Source organism: Palaemon carinicauda, chromosome 29, assembly GCF_036898095.1.
Source record: "Palaemon carinicauda isolate YSFRI2023 chromosome 29, ASM3689809v2, whole genome shotgun sequence".
NCBI classification, from domain to species: Eukaryota; Metazoa; Arthropoda; class Malacostraca; order Decapoda; family Palaemonidae; genus Palaemon; species Palaemon carinicauda.
This window is the reverse complement of record NC_090753.1, coordinates 95,410,162-95,428,922: the sequence shown is the minus strand read 5'-3', so window position 1 is coordinate 95,428,922 and position 18,761 is coordinate 95,410,162. Positions and strand designations below refer to the sequence as shown.

Here is an 18,761-nt window from a genome sequence, read left to right as displayed (position 1 = left end):
TGACCATATATACATATGATCAGCGCCCAAGGTCCCTCTCCACCCAGGCTAGGACCAGGGAAGGTCAGGCAATAGCTGCTGATGACTCAGCAGATAGACATAATAGGCTCCCCCAAATCCGCCCCCCCCCCCTTAGCTCACAAAGATGGTGAGGTTGCAGCAACCAAAGGTACTACTGAGTTTAAGCGGGACTCTAACCCCAGTCTGGCGTTCACCAGTCAGGGACGTTACCACATCGGCCACCACAACTATGATAAAGTTTTGAATCATTCTAATCTTCGTCACGGTGAGAAAAAATGTCTTTTTCCAGATATATGATAAAGATAATGTAAGAAACGTATGCATATGAACTCATATGAATTTGATATTAAAAATCGAATGTGTAAAGTACTATGCTATTCAGGCCCTAAGTAACAGCGCTAGTACCAAGGATACCATTCATTGTCAATCTAATGTAGGATAAGTTAGGATAATTTGTCCATACAACATCCTTCTTGATACTTTAATGATGTGGGTAACATCAAAAGCCTTGAATGTCTAGGGAACTCATTTTAAGGACATAATATTACGTAGGGCATGGCTATATAGACCATAGTAAAGTGGATGGCTCACTGTAATCGATATTTTTGGGTTACTAAGACACGATCTAGAGTCTAGAGTCTAGACTCTCGAGTCTGGAATCTTGAATCTAGACCCCTGGTCAAACAATATGTTCGTGACGTAAAAAAAAAAAGTTATGTAAAATCAACAAATAAACAATGAAAATGGACAATCTAAATTGAAAATGGTCAAGGAAGAAAAGAAAAGCAATGACGCAAAATGAAAGAACGTATAAGATGAACTGGAATAAAAATGTGTAAAATTGAGTATGGATGAAGATAAAGTCCTTCACTGACTGTGATCAGCAAAACTGTACTAATCAAGGACACCCATACTAGGTTGGTTTGATGTGAGGGGACAGATCAAAGTTTCACATCATCACCAATCAACACTGGCCAATGTGGTGATGAAATCTGCTCAAACCTCAGACATGAATGGGATATGGCTGAGTCCTTTGTCCCGCAGTGGACTAGAAACGGTTGCATTTATTGTTGAATGTAAAATATTGCAGGAAAAATAATAGTCTCACTTGGTTTTGTTGAAAATACAATGCATCTTTTAAGAATATGAATGTACAGTACAAATCGATGAAGGATATGGATGAAAGGCGAATGGAATAAAAGACAGCTTATAAACAGAGAGGTTAGAGAAGACGTAAAGGAAAAATGGGGAAAGAGAAAATGAATAACAGACTGGTGAGATGATTACATAAATTATACAATGTTGTGGAATGCACAGAGGAAAGTACAGATGAAAGAGAACGTAAAGGATAAGGGGAGGTGTGAACGGCTGTTTAAAGAAAATAATAATAATGTCAATATTAGCCATTAGACTATGAAAGCCGGAAGCAGGAAATAGACCTACCGGTAGGCAAACCTACCGAAATCAAAGAAGAAGAAGAAATAGAAAGAAGAAAACTATAAAGGCACAAGAAATAAAACGCTTGCATACATTCATTCTACAGTATAACTTTAATGAAAGACAGCTAGTATATGACATTTCTAAAAAGCAGCTGGTCGTGGCTTTATATCTTCTCTGAGGCCAGCTGCTGTTGCACACATCGACCGTAAAATATCCTCATAAAATATAACCACAAACTTCATTACATTAAAAATATCCAACTAATACCTTGCACAGATGGCTTCGTGAAATTCAAGTTCACGCCCGTGGCAAGATTATGGAGGTGTTTGGCAACTCTAATATCAATGTTTAACATAAATAACGTTTGTTAAGTAACACAGTGATGGCCAGTAACGATATTATTCAATGAATATATGTCTGTTAAGTAACAATATAACTATATGGATAATATGTGCTATAGTATTTTATTTATAGTAATAAAAAATGTTTCCAGTGTGCCGTCGCTATATTGAAAAGTTGCCAGATACCGCCTTACCTTGCTTAGCCAACTTTACTGCACTACAGGATTATTATAATCAGCAAATGTTCAGTTTTCACACACTTCATTTTTACCTTTTTAATAATATGCAAGTAGATTTTACAGTTAATTATGAAATCAAACATGAAACATAGTATCTATGGGCATATCTTTAAATATGAAAAATAACCAGCTGAACTTGTTACGCCAGTGTAAACATTTATAGTCACACTCTTTGCTGTCCAAAGCTAATAAAAGTGTTTATCCTCACTAAATCTCAGTTCAATGCAAAATACATCCTTTGCAGTTGGTCTTCAGATGATGTATTCTAATATATATCTAGGAGGATACATTACTACGCAGCTTAAAGATGAAATCTTGCATCTAATGTATATTCTTATGGATACATAATATGCCATTGGAATCTGAAATAAACGTGTTAGATATATGCAGAGAGAGAGAGAGAGAGAGAGAGAGAGAGAGAGAGAGAGAGAGAGAGAGAGAGAGAGAGAGAGAGAGAGAGAGAATTGTTCACGCCACTTGAAGGTAAACACATATCAATTCTCAATATCTTGACAAGAAAGTTACCTTTAATACTTGTTGGAACATATATAACAAGATACACTTTATATATATTTTTCTGTTTGTAACAAATCTAGTCTGGACAAAGTCCAGCCCAGGCAAGAATAATAAAGGTACTTTTCCAACTAGGGTTGTAGCCTAACAGGTAAAAATAACAACAACAACAACAACAATAATAATAATAATAATAATAATAATAATAATAATAATAATAATAATAATAATACATTGGCTGGAGTGTGGGATGGTATACGTCATGTCTCTATGGCTAAGATTGTCTCTAGTTTTACTATCATTTTTAACAGAATAGGTTCGCTAGTTCTTCATATACTAACTATCGTTAGTTTACCTGAATATAGGAACTCCTATTAGCCACCAAATGGAAGTGTAGCTTAATCTTTAACATGAAGCTTATCAATGAAGTCAATAATCCCTAAATGAAGAAGTCAAGTTAATATTTTGAACCAGAACTGAAGAATCTACAATCATAAAAGAAAAAAGAAGTCAGGTTAATGTTTTGAACCTCAGCTGAAGAAGCTATAATTCTAAAAGAAGACATAAAGAAGTCAAGTTAATGTTTTGAACCTCAGCTGAAGAAGTTATAATTCTAAAACAAGACATAAAGAAGTCAAGTTAATGTTTTGAACCTCAGCTGAAGAAGTTATAATCCTAAAAGAAGACATAAAGAGTCAAGTTGATATTTTGAAGTTGAATTTGTACCATAACTTTAGAAGTCAGGAAAATGTCTATAATTGAAACGAAGAACGCCAGGAGACTGTTTGGATACCTATCTGAAGAAGGAGTCAATTAAATGTCTAGAGTCCCAACCGGAGAAGGCAGATGAAACTATGTTTAACCGTGATCATGTTGTCACTATCTTAATTTTTCTCACATTTCCATGTTCAGAACCGATGAACAAATAAAAAAAAAAACTAATCTAAGGAAGTAAATTATTATTATCATTACTTGCTAAGCTACAACCATAGTTGGGAAAGCAAAATGGTATAAGCCTAAAGGTTCCAACAGGGAAAATAGCCCAGTGAGGAAAGGAAATAAGGAATCAAATAAACTAGAAGAGAAGTAATTAACAATTAAAATAGAATATTTTAAGAACAGTGACGCTGAAGTGAATCTTACAGATATAACTATAAAAAAAAATAAAAAAGAGGAAGAGAAACAAGATAGAAAAGTGTGCCCGAGTGTACCCTCAAGCCAGAGAACTCTACCCCAAGACAGTGGAGGAACATGGTACATAGGCTATGGCACTATCGAAGACCAGAGAACAATGGTTTGATTTTGAAGTGTCCTTCTCCTAGAAGAGCTGCTTAGAACGAATTCCCATGACAAATTCTGATTCACTATTTTTTTGTCTAATCACAATATATAATTTGGTTAACATTATTTGCATAACATATGGTTTGAAATCACATTATATAACGTGATCTAAATTACAAATATTTGTTTTTTTATTCACTTATCAATTCCTATATTTCTTTCCTAACCACTCAAAATACTAACACAATTCATATTAAAGAAATCAAGTTTGATTTACGAGTCTACATGAAATCAAACAATCACAATGAAATGATTTATACAAATAAATAAGAATGCAAGTATCTTGCATATTCGTCTAACAATAACTCCATTTTGGAAATATACAAATTCAGTTAACAAATTTGCGATGAATAAAAGAATCACATTAATATACTTTTGCACTATGATTTAACAACAGGAAATCCCAAAGTGGGTTAGGTTAACTAAATGCTTGACTACGGTTAAATTGGGTTAGGTTAAGTAACTGGTTGAGTAAGGTTAAACTTGGTGAGGTTAACTAATTGGTTGAGTAAGGTTAAATTGCATTAGGTCAACAAATTGGTTAAAGTTAAATTGGATTAAGTTAACAAATTGGTTGAGTAAGGTTAAATTGGGTTAGGTTAACTAATTGGTAAGGTAAATTGGGTTAGGTTAACTAATTGGTTGAATAAGGTTAAATTTGGTTAGGTTAACTAATTTGTAAGGTTAAATTGGGTTAGGTTAACTAATTTGTAAGGTTAAATTGGGTTAGGTTAACTATTTGGTTGAGTAAGGTTAAATTACATTAGGTTAACTAATTGGTTTAGTACGGTTAAATTGGGTTAGTTTAACTAATTGGTAAGGTTAGATAGGACTAGGTTAACTAATTGGTTGAGTAAGGTTAAATTGCATTAGGTTAACTCATTGGTTGAGTAAGGTTAAATTGGGTTAGGTTAACTAATTAGCAAGGCAAATTGGGTTAGGTTAACTAATTGGTTGAGTAAGGTTAAATTGGGTAAGTTAACTAGTTAATTGAGTAAGGTTAAATTGGGTTAGGTTAACTAATTAGCAAGGCAAATTGGGTTAGGTTAACTAATTGGTTGAGTAAGGTTAAATTGGGTAAGTTAACTAGTTAATTGAGTAAGGTTAAATTGGGTTAGGTTAACTAATTGGTTGAGTAAGGTTAAATTGGGTTATTATTATTATTATTATTATTATTATTATTATTATTATTATTATTATTATTATTACTTGCTAAGCTACAACCCTAGTTGGTTAAGCTGGATGCAATAAGCTCAGGGGCCCCAACCGGGAAAATAGCCAAGTGAGGAAAAGAAAAAAGGAAAAATCAAATATTTTAAGAACAGTAACAACACTCAAATGAATATTTCCTATATAAACTATAAAATTATAATAATAGATATTATAATAGGTTACTTTAGGTAAACTTAATTAGTGCAATAATAAGTTAGGTTGGGCAATGTAAGACTAAGCTATACAACTTTCGACTGAATAGGATAACAGCAAATCATGGCAATTTAGGTAAGATTAGGTGATATTAAATGAAGTTAGGTTAGGTAAGATCAGATTCCTAGAATGTCATTTTAGGAGAATTTAGGTATGGTTAGGTAATATTAGATCAAATTACATTAGGTAAGATGTAAGAATAAGTTACATAGAATGGCCATATCATGTGTCTCCATCTCATATCTTCCCCTAGCAAAATTCCAACACTATTTTTTCAGACATTAAAAACCAAACCTACCTTTGATAAATAAATTCTTAAAGTTCAGTTCATTACAGAACAAACACACACACACTTGCATACCTTTTTTGAACATCGTAATTTCCCACTTACAATTTACTATGTTTCGATTATACTTATCTACTTAAATCTATTAGTACAAACAAAATTACACCAACTGAAACATGAACACCGAGTAATTCACCTTTTTTTTTGTTATTATTGGAACATCACCCAGTATCATTAGGTGTATATTATGGTCTTTTAAATAATCTCTCGTGTAACATTCACTGAAATTAGTCATAGGAAGTTTTAAGTAAGTAACAGCAATCGAAAAAAAAAAAAAAAAAAATTGCATATGAAAGAATGTATATTGATTAATAGTATTATTGGACTTTTGTGAACTCTGAAGAAGTCGGAAATAGCAATAAAATACTCGAGAGAGAGAGAGAGAGAGAGAGAGAGAGAGAGAGAGAGAGAGAGAGAGAGAGAGAGAGAGAGAGAAAATCCTGTACAAAGTTTTAAAAGTTGGGATTAACTAGATATTAAAAATTACTCGAGTTGAGAGAGAGAGAGAGAGAGAGAGAGAGAGAGAGAGAGAGAGAGAGAGAGAGAGAGAGAGAGAGAGAGAGAGTTTTAAAAGCTGGGATTAAATATATATATAAAAAATTACTCTAGTTGAGAGAGAGAGAGAGAGAGAGAGAGAGAGAGAGAGAGAGAGAGAGAGAGAGAGAGAGAGAGAGAGAGAGAGAGAGTAAATCCTGTACAAAGTTTTAGACGTTGGGATTAACTAGATATTAAAAATTACTCTAGTTGAGAGAGAGAGAGAGAGGAGAGAGAGAGAGAGAGAGAGAGAGAGAGAGAGAGAGAGAGAGAGAGAGAGAGAGAGTTTTAAAAGCTGGGATTAAATAGATATAAATATTACTCTAGTTGAAAATGAGAGAGAGAGAGAGAGAGAGAGAGAGAGAGAGGAGAGAGAGAGAGAGAGAGAGAGAGAGAGAGAGAGAGAGAGTTTTAAAAGCTGGAATTAAAAAGATATAAAAATTACTCTAGTTGAAAATGAGAGAGAGAGAGAGAGAGAGAGAGAGAGAGAGAGAGAGAGAGAGAGAGAGAGAGAGAGAGAGAGAGAGAGTTTTAAAAGCTAGGATTAAATAGATATAAAAATTACTCGTTGAAAATGAGAGAGAGAGAGAGAGAGAGAGAGAGAGAGAGAGAGAGAGAGAGAGAGAGAGAGAGAGAGAGAGTTTTAAAAGCTAGGATTAAATAGATATAAAAATTACTCGTTGAAAATGAGAGAGAGAGAGAGAGAGAGAGAGAGAGAGAGAGAGAGAGAGAGAGAGAGAGAGAGAGAGAGAGAGAGAGAGAGAGAGAGAGAGTTTTAAAAGCTGGGATTAAATAGATATAAAAATTAGTCTAGTTGAAAGAGAGAGAGAGAGAGAGAGAGAGAGAGAGAGAGAGAGAGAGAGAGAGAGAGAGAGAGAGAGAGAGTTTTAAAAGCTGGGATTAAATAGATATAAAAATTAGTCTAGTTGAAAAAGAGAGAGAGAGAGAGAGAGAGAGAGAGAGAGAGAGAGAGAGAGAGAGAGAGAGAGAGAGAGGGAGAGAGAGAGTTTTAAAAGCTGGGATTAAATAGATATAAAAATTACTCTAGTTGAAAATGAGAGAGAGAGAGAGAGAGAGAGAGAGAGAGAGAGAGAGAGAGAGAGAGAGAGAGAAATATAAAGTTTTAAAAGCTGGGATTAAATAGATATTAAAAATTACTCTAGTTGAGAATAACAACAAGGTCTAGATCACACTAGGATAAGCACTAGAAAATACACGTCCTCATGGAGTCCTTAGGGTCTTCAATATTCCGAGGCCCGCTCTTTAAGGTAAAGGAGTCTGGTTTCAATTCCAATTTCATCGGAATAGACACTCGCCAGAACGTCAGGCGGGCAAGCACATTCAACTACTGGACTGCCCAACCACAGTAGTATCCTCACCAGAAAACAGATTAAACTCACGGTCCCGGCCTGGGATCGATGCGCTCCCATGCAAATGCCAGGCGTATGTGTTGCCGCTGTACTAGCTTTTCAGTCACGGGCTTAACTAGGTCTTACGGACCACCAACCTGACCATACCAACAGTATAATGTTACACGATTTTGTGAATAGACTAGCGCAGGCAGAAATTATTAATAATTAATAATTAATAGATTAATAATTAATAAACCTTATGGTTGTAAATTGACTAAACCGTCGTATGTAGTTTGTGGCTTGCAAGTCTAGGAAATATACATAATAGAAAACTTTTCAAACTTTAGAAAAAATAATTAAAGTTTCACAGAAATAAAAAAAACTATTCTTGTTGTTGCAGTAAGACAACAAGAGCTTCTAGTAAAAACACGACTAAAAAAAATAAAAAATAAAGATCTCTTTGAATTGCATGAAAAAAAAATATGTAAATTAAACATTTCTTATCTATTGCAAAAAAAATGCATCAATATGTATTTCTTGGTATATGAATATAAGTTTAATCCAATTTATTCTAAGTAATAAAATATCAGTGAATGTTATATAAAAAATTATCTCAATATACCATAAAATATCAATGCTCTACATCTGAGCCAAGATAAAAAAAAATCATTAAAAATATCTATTAACTGTGTCAGCTGGTTGGGCCGAGCCCAGAGGCCCAAGGCAGATTTACCCTTCCCTTTACTACCTTACCAAGCTTACATGCTACCTCTGGGCAGCGTCCCACGATGGCATAAGGCCAACCAACCCAATGGGATGCACCAAAGAAACAAGGCAGTCCAACTGTCTTAGAAAAATATATACAAAAAATATTAGTAATGTGCACCTCAGGAATTAGAAATACTGACATACTTTGACAAGATATTATATATGCTAAAAGAGATTTAACATGTGCTGAATTATCTAACGCGTCGGAAGTTCTAAAACGCGGAAAGAGATCTGATGCGAATCTAACACGTCGGAAGTTCTAACACGCGAAAAGACATCCAACGCGAATCTAACACGTCGGAAGGTCTAACACGCGAAAAGAGATCTGACGCGAATCTAACACGTCAGAAGGTCTAACACGCGAAAAGAGATCTGATGCGAATCTAACATGTTGGAAGTTCTAACGCGCGAAAAGAGATCTGACGCGAATCTAACGCGTCGGAAGTTCTAACACGCGAAAAGAGATCCGACGCGAATCTAACACGTCAAAAGTTCTAACGCGTGAAAAGAGATCCGACGTGAATCTAACACGTCGAAAGTTCTAACACGTGAAAAGAGATCCAACGCGAATCTAACACGTTGGAAGTTCTAACACGCGAAAAGAGATCTGACGCGCATTTGAAAGATCTAGCACATGCTGAAAGATTTAGACAAATGTCAAGACATTTTTTATATGTTACAAGGTCAGAAGTTCCATCTCCAAGCATGATAAGAGTATGTTAAAAGATCTGAAATATGTCACAAGATCTGGCATATATTAAAAGATCTGACAAAGATGAGAATATCTGATGCATGTCAAGAGACTAACTTCCACTTGCTAAGAGATATGCCACGTGTTATAAGATCTACCACGTGTTAAAAGATCTAAAATAGGTTAAAAAGATCTTTACATATAGAGGGTAGGCAGCAAAGAAAGCGAGCCGGCTATGGCGGACATTTGAAAGATTTTATAATTTGGTTAAATTCTATTGCAAATTTGGTCTAAATTAAAAAAAATTATAATTACATTTTATCTTGATATGAACCAACTCTAGCTTTGATAGATTCTTAGACATGATGTGTCCTACCATGCTAGCGGTATTTTTAGCTTTACTTCAGAAGCAGGTCTTCTGAAAGCTATTCAACTTTTAATACATCTTTGCTTTTATGGTTTTAAAATGAATATTCTTCTATTCTTTATTTATAATGAATGATATCGGCGTCCATGACCTTCGATGTCAGGATGCCAGGAAACCTCAAGTTAATCAATCAGTCAATATATTTTTGATAGATAAAATAAAACAATTTCAATGCCCTAAAAGATGGTGGGGATCAAATTTCCTTTTTAAAAAACTATGTCGGATGAGATCTGAATTCTATTTGGTGGGAATCTGTATTACTTAGAGATTGTAATTTGGAAAAGCTGAATCCAGGCTCAAGTCTGAATATCATGGGCTGAATAGCGCCTTTCTGAATGTACCTAATCTGAAAGAATAAAGTATCCAAACCGTACGCTGAATTTTTCAGAAAGTGTAAAACTTTGGATAAACCTGTCCATAACTCTGTCATATTTATCAGAACTTAATCAATTTAAATTCACTTTATAAGTTATGAATTATTAATTATAAATTATCTATTATTAATCATAAATTATTAATTATTAATCATAAATTATGAACTATTAATTATAAATTTTCCTTCTTTGGAAACCAAATTTTAACCGTAACATAATTTTGTTTAAAGGACTTTGGACCTTGCAAAATAATTTCCTTATTCACTCATGCTTTTGAAGTAAATTATAGATGAGCTGGATAGATTAGAATAATATGGAATCTTTTAGTTCTTTCTTTTCCGTTTTTGTAAGTGGAAAAATATTTAATAATCATCATACCTCACCATAACATAGGCAAAATAAACTAAGAGGGCTTAATATTAAATCAGAAACATTGCAATTTGTTTTGGAAAACGCACGGAATCTTTACCAACCAATCTTCATGGTTGAGAAAACGTAAAAACACTCCATCATCTATTACTTATAGACAATCTGTTTCCTTGCTCATAATATGAATGTCTATCCACTTCTCAAACGAATGCTGTCCTGTAGCCGGACGTGGCTATAAAAGGAACACAGAAGAAGGAGTAAAAAATCTGGAAGCACTGAATACCACCCTTGACTGGATTTGGTATGAATCAGCCAAGAATCTAAAGCCCTGTCCACACGATCGAGCATGCCCGACGGGCAAACAGTGATACCAGGCCAAAATAGGTAGTGAAAATGAGGGTTGATATCGTCAGAAGTGGGAAAACTAAAGGCAGGGATCTGGCAAAACTGTATGATGCCAGATCCCTGTCTGTGGTTTTCCCACTTCATGACGTCATTAACCCTCATTCTTACTAACTATTGTGGTCTGGTATCACTGTTTGCCCGTCAGGCATGCTTGATCGTGTGGACAGGGCTTAATATAAAACGTCGGAAGAAGACGATGTCTTTGGTAGAGATAGATCGAAAACCATTAGCACACAGGATATTTGTGACCATGATTTTATATCTTTGTGGAATTAAGTATAATTTCCATAAAATTATTTTCAGGGAATATATATGTATATATTTATATATAGAAATAACAGCTCGGGGGAGGGCAAAGGTAGCAATATATAGCAATGGAAACTTGTACATCTCGGGGATAGGATACTTGCATTTTTTTTTTCTGTTTGGACTAACACATGCAAATTCCAAGTTATTTACCCAGCTTAGTTACACAAAAATAGAAAAAAAGTGTGTCAAGTAATTATATACATAAGGTACATATAAATAATTACACATATAGTACATATACAGGTATATGCATACTAAATGCTATATATATTTACCCTGCTATTTGCCCCAAACCGAATTCACTATTTGTTCTTCTGGTCATACTACCAGTTCAAAAACACTAAGAATTGTTTTTAATGTCCTCACAGTTCTTTGGTCAATAAATTCCCAATATATCACTATACTCAATTATTTTTTTAATGAGGCTCATTTGCACTGACTCGCAGCGGTGCCCTTTTAGCTCGGAAACGTTTCCTGCTCTCTGATTGGTAAGAATTATCTTGTCCAACCAATCAGTGATCAGGAAACTTATCCGAGCTAAAAGGGAACCCCTGCGTGTCGGTGCAACAGCCGTGCCCTTTTCGCTCGGAAGAGTTTCCTGCTCTCTGATTGGTTAGAGTTATCTTGTCCAACCAATCAGCGATCAGGAAACTTTTTCGAGCTAAAAGGGCACCACCCCTCCGAGTCGGTGTAACTCTGCCTCACTAAAAAGAATTGACTATAGGCTGTTCTATCGAGCCCAATACTTCTCACCATTTACAAAGACAAACTGCATGACTGGATTTTGATATCTGGCTACACAAACCACCAACGATAGAGTAACACATTGCAAACAATAAACAGCATGAAAATCTGTGATCACAATAAAAATCTTAAAGATGCTAATCTATATATTAATACGATAGCGTGTGTGTTATTTATTTTGTGTGTCACGCTTTAAAGAAAACGGAAACAATTTCATGGTATACTCTTACAAATTCACGCTTTAAAGAAAATGGAAATAATTTCATGGTATACTCTTACAAATTCACATTAATCTTTGATTACTTAAGCGAAGCACATCTCATATAGTTTTCCCAATTTTGTCTTCAGCACCTGACTCTTTTTTTTATAATGATAATTAGGATAAAGATGATGACAAGAAAAAGAATATTAAATGATTACATAATTTTGCAATGTTATTCTCACCTTACTTGGTAATTATATGACAGTCCATCTACACCAGATTCCTTTTAAAATACTAATAATGATAATTACGATAAAGATGATGACAAGAAAATAATGACAAAAACTATTAAATGATTACATAATTTTGCAATGTTAATCTCACCTTACTTGGTTATTATATGACAGTAACTCTACACCAGATTCCAGTATTTTCAAAACAGGTAGGTTTATAAGTAAATAACATAACAACTCTAATCTAGATACTTTGTGGAAATAAAAACTTTAAGGCCTAGTAAAATCTGGAAATAAAACATCATAATAAATACTTAGTCTGTGGATTATGATTTTCAAACTGAAAAAAAAAAAAAATATAAAATTGGGAAAATTTCAACTGGCAGACTAAAAGGTATATTTGAAAATTCTCTCACTGTTAGCACAGTCTCAGACCAGTGCAAATTCAGCCCTCTAGTTAAGATTAATCTTACCCAGCTTATGGCTTCAGTGGTAATGGCACATAATCTGCATTTAAAAAGAAAATAAAAAAGACTTGGTGTTGATATACTGTTCAACTGTTGGAAGAATGTACTTGATTATTGAATAATAAAAAGATTATTTATATCCGATAGAAGCTTGCTTAAAGAAAAATCTTTGGCTCTCCCTCTCTGTATATGCATTATATATATACATATATATATATACATATATATACATATATATATATATATATATATATATATATATATATATACACATACATACATACATTTTATGGACTGTATCCTAGATGGCATATCCTAAAATATTTTGTAATACCTACAAAATGTAGCCCCCAACCTCTTAAAACGTAGTCATGTCTATGTAATAGTTTATACCTACGAATTTACAGCTACATTAGGCCAGCTTGATGGATATAAGTAAAATGGCTTTCTCTATCTGAACTATAATACTCTTCTGTACCTAAAGCAGTAATGAACTGTACAGACGGAACCTTCTGTCTAAAATTACCACTGGATGGCGAAACTCTGTGTGATCTGAGCTATACTGTAGCAGGTAGTAGCTTCGCTTATTTTACGTACCTAAGCCAAGACATACCCGGGCTTTGCTATCTTTGAAGACCTTCTGACTAGCCAATACATACCTGGGCTTTGCTATCTTTGAAGAACTTCTGACTACCCAAGACATAACTGGGCTTAGCTATCTTTGAAGACCTTCTGATCTGACTCCTGAGTCCTGTGCAGCCCTCCTGAGTACTGAGTAGGACTCTGTTAATCTTCTAAAGTGCCACCTGGATATGTTCTTACAGTTACTATTGCTACTGCTACTATAATTATCTTCATTGGACATTAACGTGGGAATTCAGTTTTTATATTGCCTACCCCTTTCAAGATATCCTGCCTTTATTGCATAATATGTCTGTCAAGTTGATTTTCATTTTCTACAGTTTTTATTTTCTTCATTCTCATGTATCATTCCAGTGTAATGGATACGTGCTTTTTAATATATATATATATATATATATATATATATATATATATATATATATATATATATATATATATATATATATATATCTCATTACGCTATACTAGGTAATTTAACATTGAAAACTGGTTTCATATATGAACCCTATTTCATTCATTTTGATTTTTGATTATCCGATGACATATCTCAAAAAGTTTATAAGTCTTTTTTCAAGTTAAAAAAAAAAAACACACAATTAGATATCCTGGTCAGCACTAACTTTCAGAAATACAAATTCATTTTGGTCTTAAATCAGTCTTCTATGTACATTAACAAAACCGGTTAAGTATCCACATAACTATTCAATCATATCTTACAAATCCTGTCACAGACGAACCATTAAAAAAGAAGACTTCATTTCGAAAGGAATTACTTCAAAAGTTGTCAAAAGACTTAGAAGAAACACTTGCTGGGACCGCGAAGGACGCGTCAAACAGCAGAGAACGGCTCTGTCCGACTGCTGTCATGTTTTGGCGCCAACTTTGTTTTAAATTTTGGCGCGAATAGAGGAAGACATCGGAAGATGTTGTGGTGGTGGACATGGCGGAGGGATCATACGACATGGATTTATGTCTCTTGCTGCTTTTACAGCATCCACTGCAATCTTGGATGTCCGTTGCAGCTGATAAAACCGAGATGCTTAGCACTGGGACGATGGCCACGACGAATGCGGACATCAAGAGCAGGAAGTTGCTCGTCTGTCTTGACGAAGAGGAGTTATCCGTGTTGCAGTGAGACTCTGTGCAACAGGACGTGCAGGCGTGGATCTGTGGGCACGAGAGACAATTGAACTTTATATTATTTGAACAACATTGTAGCAAGAGTTTCTTCAAGTATTCATAACAAAAACAAATAAAAATGAACTTTTTGTTATTTGTACAGCCTAGTGGCAAGACTTTCTACCAATGTTCACAACGGAAACAAACAAAAGTGAAATTTTGTTATTTGAACAGCCTTGTAACAAAAGTTTCTTCAAATATTCAGAACGAAAACTAATTAAAGTAAACTTTTGTTATTTGAATAGAATACTACTGTAGTTTTTTATCACAAGAGAAATGGCTTGACTATACTCATTTTTTTTAATGAGGCGCATTTGCAGACTCGCAGGGGTGCCCTTTTAGCTCGGGAAAAGTTTCGTGCTAGCTGATTGGTTAGAATGATTTTTTCCAACCCATCAGCGATTAGGAAACTTTTCCGAGCTAAAAGGACACCCCTGCGAGTTAGTGCAAATGTGCCTCATTAAAAAAAAAAAAAAAAAAAAGAAAAAAAAACTACTTTAGAGTTTCTTCCAATATTTACAACGAAACAAATCAACATAAAAAGAAAAAGAAATTGACAGTAGTTCAGCTTTGAACCAAGAGTTTCTTCCAATATTTACAACGAAACAAATAAACATAAACAGATAAAAAAGAAAGTGGCAGTAGTTCAGCTTTGTAGCAAGAGTTTCTTCCAGTAATTACAAGGGGAAAGACAGAAAACAAGAAAATATAAAGAATAATAACAGCTCTTTAGAATGAGCTGCCCCTCGAGATGACAGAGTAGGATTACAGATATAATTCATGAACTTCACAACCACTTTTTTTCATATTACCAGACTAACATAAAAACACATAATTTCTTACCTTCGTTCTGTCGCCTATGACCATGCAAGATGGGGTGCACTCAGACGAACAGTTCCGGTTGACGCTAAACATAACTGCTTCTTTAGTTTCAACAACGTACCATATCCGCTTCACCTGTGAGGGTAAAGTTTTCTTCATTAACCCTTTCACTGGCATTGGTGATTTAGTCAAAATTTGAAAAAGGAAACTCTTTTATAGTAGCTCAAACTAATACTAGGCAGGCAGTTAATTCTACAGTAATAACCAGGCCTTTTCTATCATGAGGCTCAATACTACACAGTATTCTAGAAGTTTTATTCCAGCTGTGACCAAGTTGTGGAATGATCTTCCTACTCGGGTAGCTAAATCAGTAGAACTTCGAAAGTTCAAAGTTGCAGCATATGCTTTTATGTTGAACAGGCTAACATTAGTCTTTTTATAGTTTATATATGAAATATCTGTTTTGACGTTGTTACTGCTTTTAGAATGGTTTATTGTTAATTCCTTATTTCCTTTCCTCACTGGGCTATTTTTCCCTTTAGGAGCCCTTGGGCTTATAGCCTTTTGCTTTTCCAACTAGGGTTGTAGCTTGGATAATAATAATAATAATAATAATAATAATAATAATAATAATAATAATAATAATAATAATAATACAGAAAGTTAGCATTCAATAGAAAGGTCTTGATGCGAGCTTTCAAATAAATATCAATAATGTAGGGCTTGTGTTGTCTTGAAAGAATTTCTTTACATCTGAAGTTTCCTTGAAATCACCACTGGCAGTGAAAGGCTTAAATATACATACGTGTGGCTCACAATTTTTATACATGAATACTACAGTACTACAGATAGGGTCTCCTTGCCTAACTCCTTTTCTCAATTGGAGTTTTTTCATTAAATTCACGTAGAGATATTCAAGTATTATCTTTTCCTCGTCATTGAAGGGCTTTCATTACTGCTAAAGTTTTGACAGAATAAAAAAAAAAACTTTCTCGTAGTCTTTAAATGTTTTGTTTTGTTTTGTTGAAGTTTTTATTGTTTGTATAGGAAATATTTATTTCAATGTTGTTACTATTCATGAAATATTTTATTTTTCCATGTTTCCTTTCCTCACTGGGCTATTTTCCCTGTTGGGGCCCCTGGGCTTATAGCATCCTGCTTTTCCAACTAGGGTTGTAGCTTAGCATTTAATAATAATAATAATAATAATAAATAGAGGTTTGTCTTACTCTGTTGATTTTCCATTAGGCTGGTTAATTACATGGATATGATCAGTTGTTAAATATCCGCTTCTAAAACCTGCCTGCTTTCTTGATTGATTAAAGTCTAGTTTTCTTTCCATTTTGCTAAATATTATTCCTATAAATTTTTCATATATTACCGAGTGTAAACTTACTGGACGATAATTTTTCAGGTCTTTTGTCTCTTTTTATGAAATAATATAATGATATTTCTTTTCCAAGCCGTCTGTATAAAGTAGTCTTGCAAACCTTTGGTGTGAAGTTCACCGAGATTTACTATTACGAAATATTTTCCATCTATTATAAAATCATTTGTTAGGCCATCTTCTGCTTTATCTCTTTTCATGCTTTTTTTTTTTTTAAACTTATTCTGTTACTTTGGGTACCAGCTCATATGTTTCATTATTGTAATTGGTTAAATAAATTCGTCCAGAAAATGTTTTGTTGTTGCTACAATCTGCTGTCAGATGCCAGGAAATCGCATCTATGGGTGTTTCCTCATAAAAACTTCTCTGGGGGAGGATCTTACCCGAAAAATGCTCCTAACAAGGCACACTTTATAGAGCATTAATATCTATAATTAGGCTTGTGATTATTAAACAACTTATTTGCTGCGGCCATGAATATATTTTGGTTAAGTTTGCGGTTTTTAATTCTATGGCTGAGTATCAACTCTTTACTTTTAGAATATTGGGATCTGGTCTATATATTTTTGTAGTACATATTAACGGTATTTTACATATAATTACCATAACTTAGAAACTAAAATCAGAAGAAAAATAGTATTATTGGAATCATGAATTTTTTTATGCATTAATTGGATATAAAACTACCATAAAATTATGTTTCAGTAATTATACACTTCTTCAAATTCGAAAAGAATCCGAGTGTCTACTTCTTGACAAAAGATGGCAGCACAAGTCCCTTGTTCACTCATGTGAATGATTCTATCCAATTGGAAAAGGGTGATAGATTGGCACTTATGTAGAAATAGATATGGCAGGTATAAATTGTATTAAATTAAAATTAAGTAGGCCATTTTTAGCTATTTTTTTAACCAAAATGTCATGGAAGGTTCCTGAATGCAAGGATTAAAAAGCTCTAAGCTTTGTTTCTTTTCATGGCCAATAGATGGCCTTAGCAAAGAGTACTAAATTGCTAATTATCCCCATCGTCTACTCATAATTTCCATTACTTTATTTCTGTTTCTATTTGGGCACAAAATTGATATAAAGCAAACTTGATGTTCCTTGTCTGGCCACAACTTAATTCTTAGGAAATTACAAATTTCTCAATAAATGTCCCAGAAATATTTCCTCAGCAAACAATCGTTAGTTCAATTACATTTGGGGGTCAGGGGGCGGGGGGCAGATATGCCACATGTAATGAAATTGGTCAGATTATCGACTAAATTACACAATTATTTAATCTAATTTTCAATTACCTTTTTATTAAACGAAAATATAATTAACATTTTATGGTATGTCATGTATTATTAGTAAAAACTACGTAGAATAACAATACTGCTATATTCCGAAAGGCATATTAACGCAAACTTCCCTATCCCTTACACCGTAAAAGTTTTACTTCAACACCAATAGATGGCATCAGAGGCACCTTGTCCAAACTAATACAGTCAATTATTTGAAAACCAAGTGTGTCAAAAAAGTGTGGTAGGAAGGCAGAGGCTAGAGAATTGGTAGTTGGTAAATTGTCCAACGATCGTTTCCTTATTAAGAAAGAACATATTTAACAGAAAATTGTGTGAATTTTTTCACATGCTATCGGAAGCAAGTTGATTCTACTTATAAAAGTGTATAGTAATTTATTTCTTCATCAGAACACATGGATGATAAGTCATTTCCCTGTACAAGTGACCAATATAACAATCATCAGCATAGTTAAGGTTGGCGGGACGAGTTTGGGACAGCGCTGCCAAATGAAATTTCGTTGAATGGAGAATATCATTTATTCATTAGATTCAAATCATTTAAGGAGTAATAGTTACATGCCAGAAGGTGCATGACTGTGGCCCAATTTAATGTTCTTATAATCAGCGTAATCAACGTAGACAAATCGAATGATGAAAAAGAAAATGGTCACATTTCTGTGTCTTCGCCAACGCCTGACTGTGTAACGTTATCCACCTGCGAATTTGTGTTTGTTAATAAGGGTGTTCCAAAGTGTAAATTAATTATAAAATAAACCCTATCATCCTTTCCTTTGTAAATGTATGCATGTCAGTAGAGCTGTTTCATGGTTTAATATAGATTAAAAGAATCCATTAAGATAAATATATATATATATATATATATATATATATATATATATATATA

At 33.9% G+C, this 18,761-nt stretch overlaps 1 protein-coding gene and 2 long non-coding RNA genes across 3 annotated transcripts in view; 1 reads left to right on the top strand and 2 right to left on the bottom strand.

Annotated features, from left to right (window-relative positions):
• Positions 1-2,422: 2,422 nt before the first annotated feature.
• Positions 2,423-5,044, bottom strand: LOC137622872 (uncharacterized). The gene is made up of 2 exons (XR_011040509.1): positions 4,947-5,044; positions 2,423-4,914 (listed from the first exon to the last, which is right to left on the bottom strand). It is a non-coding gene; the product is annotated as an uncharacterized lncRNA (long non-coding RNA).
• Positions 4,468-5,055, top strand: LOC137622871 (uncharacterized). Its single transcript, XR_011040508.1, has 3 exons — positions 4,468-4,593; positions 4,626-4,909; positions 4,941-5,055. It is a non-coding gene; the product is annotated as an uncharacterized lncRNA (long non-coding RNA).
• Positions 5,056-13,957: 8,902 nt separating this feature from the next.
• The window catches only part of LOC137622730 (uncharacterized), a 21,234-nt gene continuing 16,430 nt past the window's right edge, over positions 13,958-18,761 (bottom strand). Inside the window, exons 3-4 of the mRNA XM_068353323.1 lie at positions 15,206-15,319; positions 13,958-14,350 (exon numbers count right to left, since the gene is read on the bottom strand). Of these exons, the coding sequence (XP_068209424.1) occupies positions 13,958-14,350; positions 15,206-15,319 (507 nt within the window). The remainder of the gene's footprint in view (positions 14,351-15,205; positions 15,320-18,761) is intronic.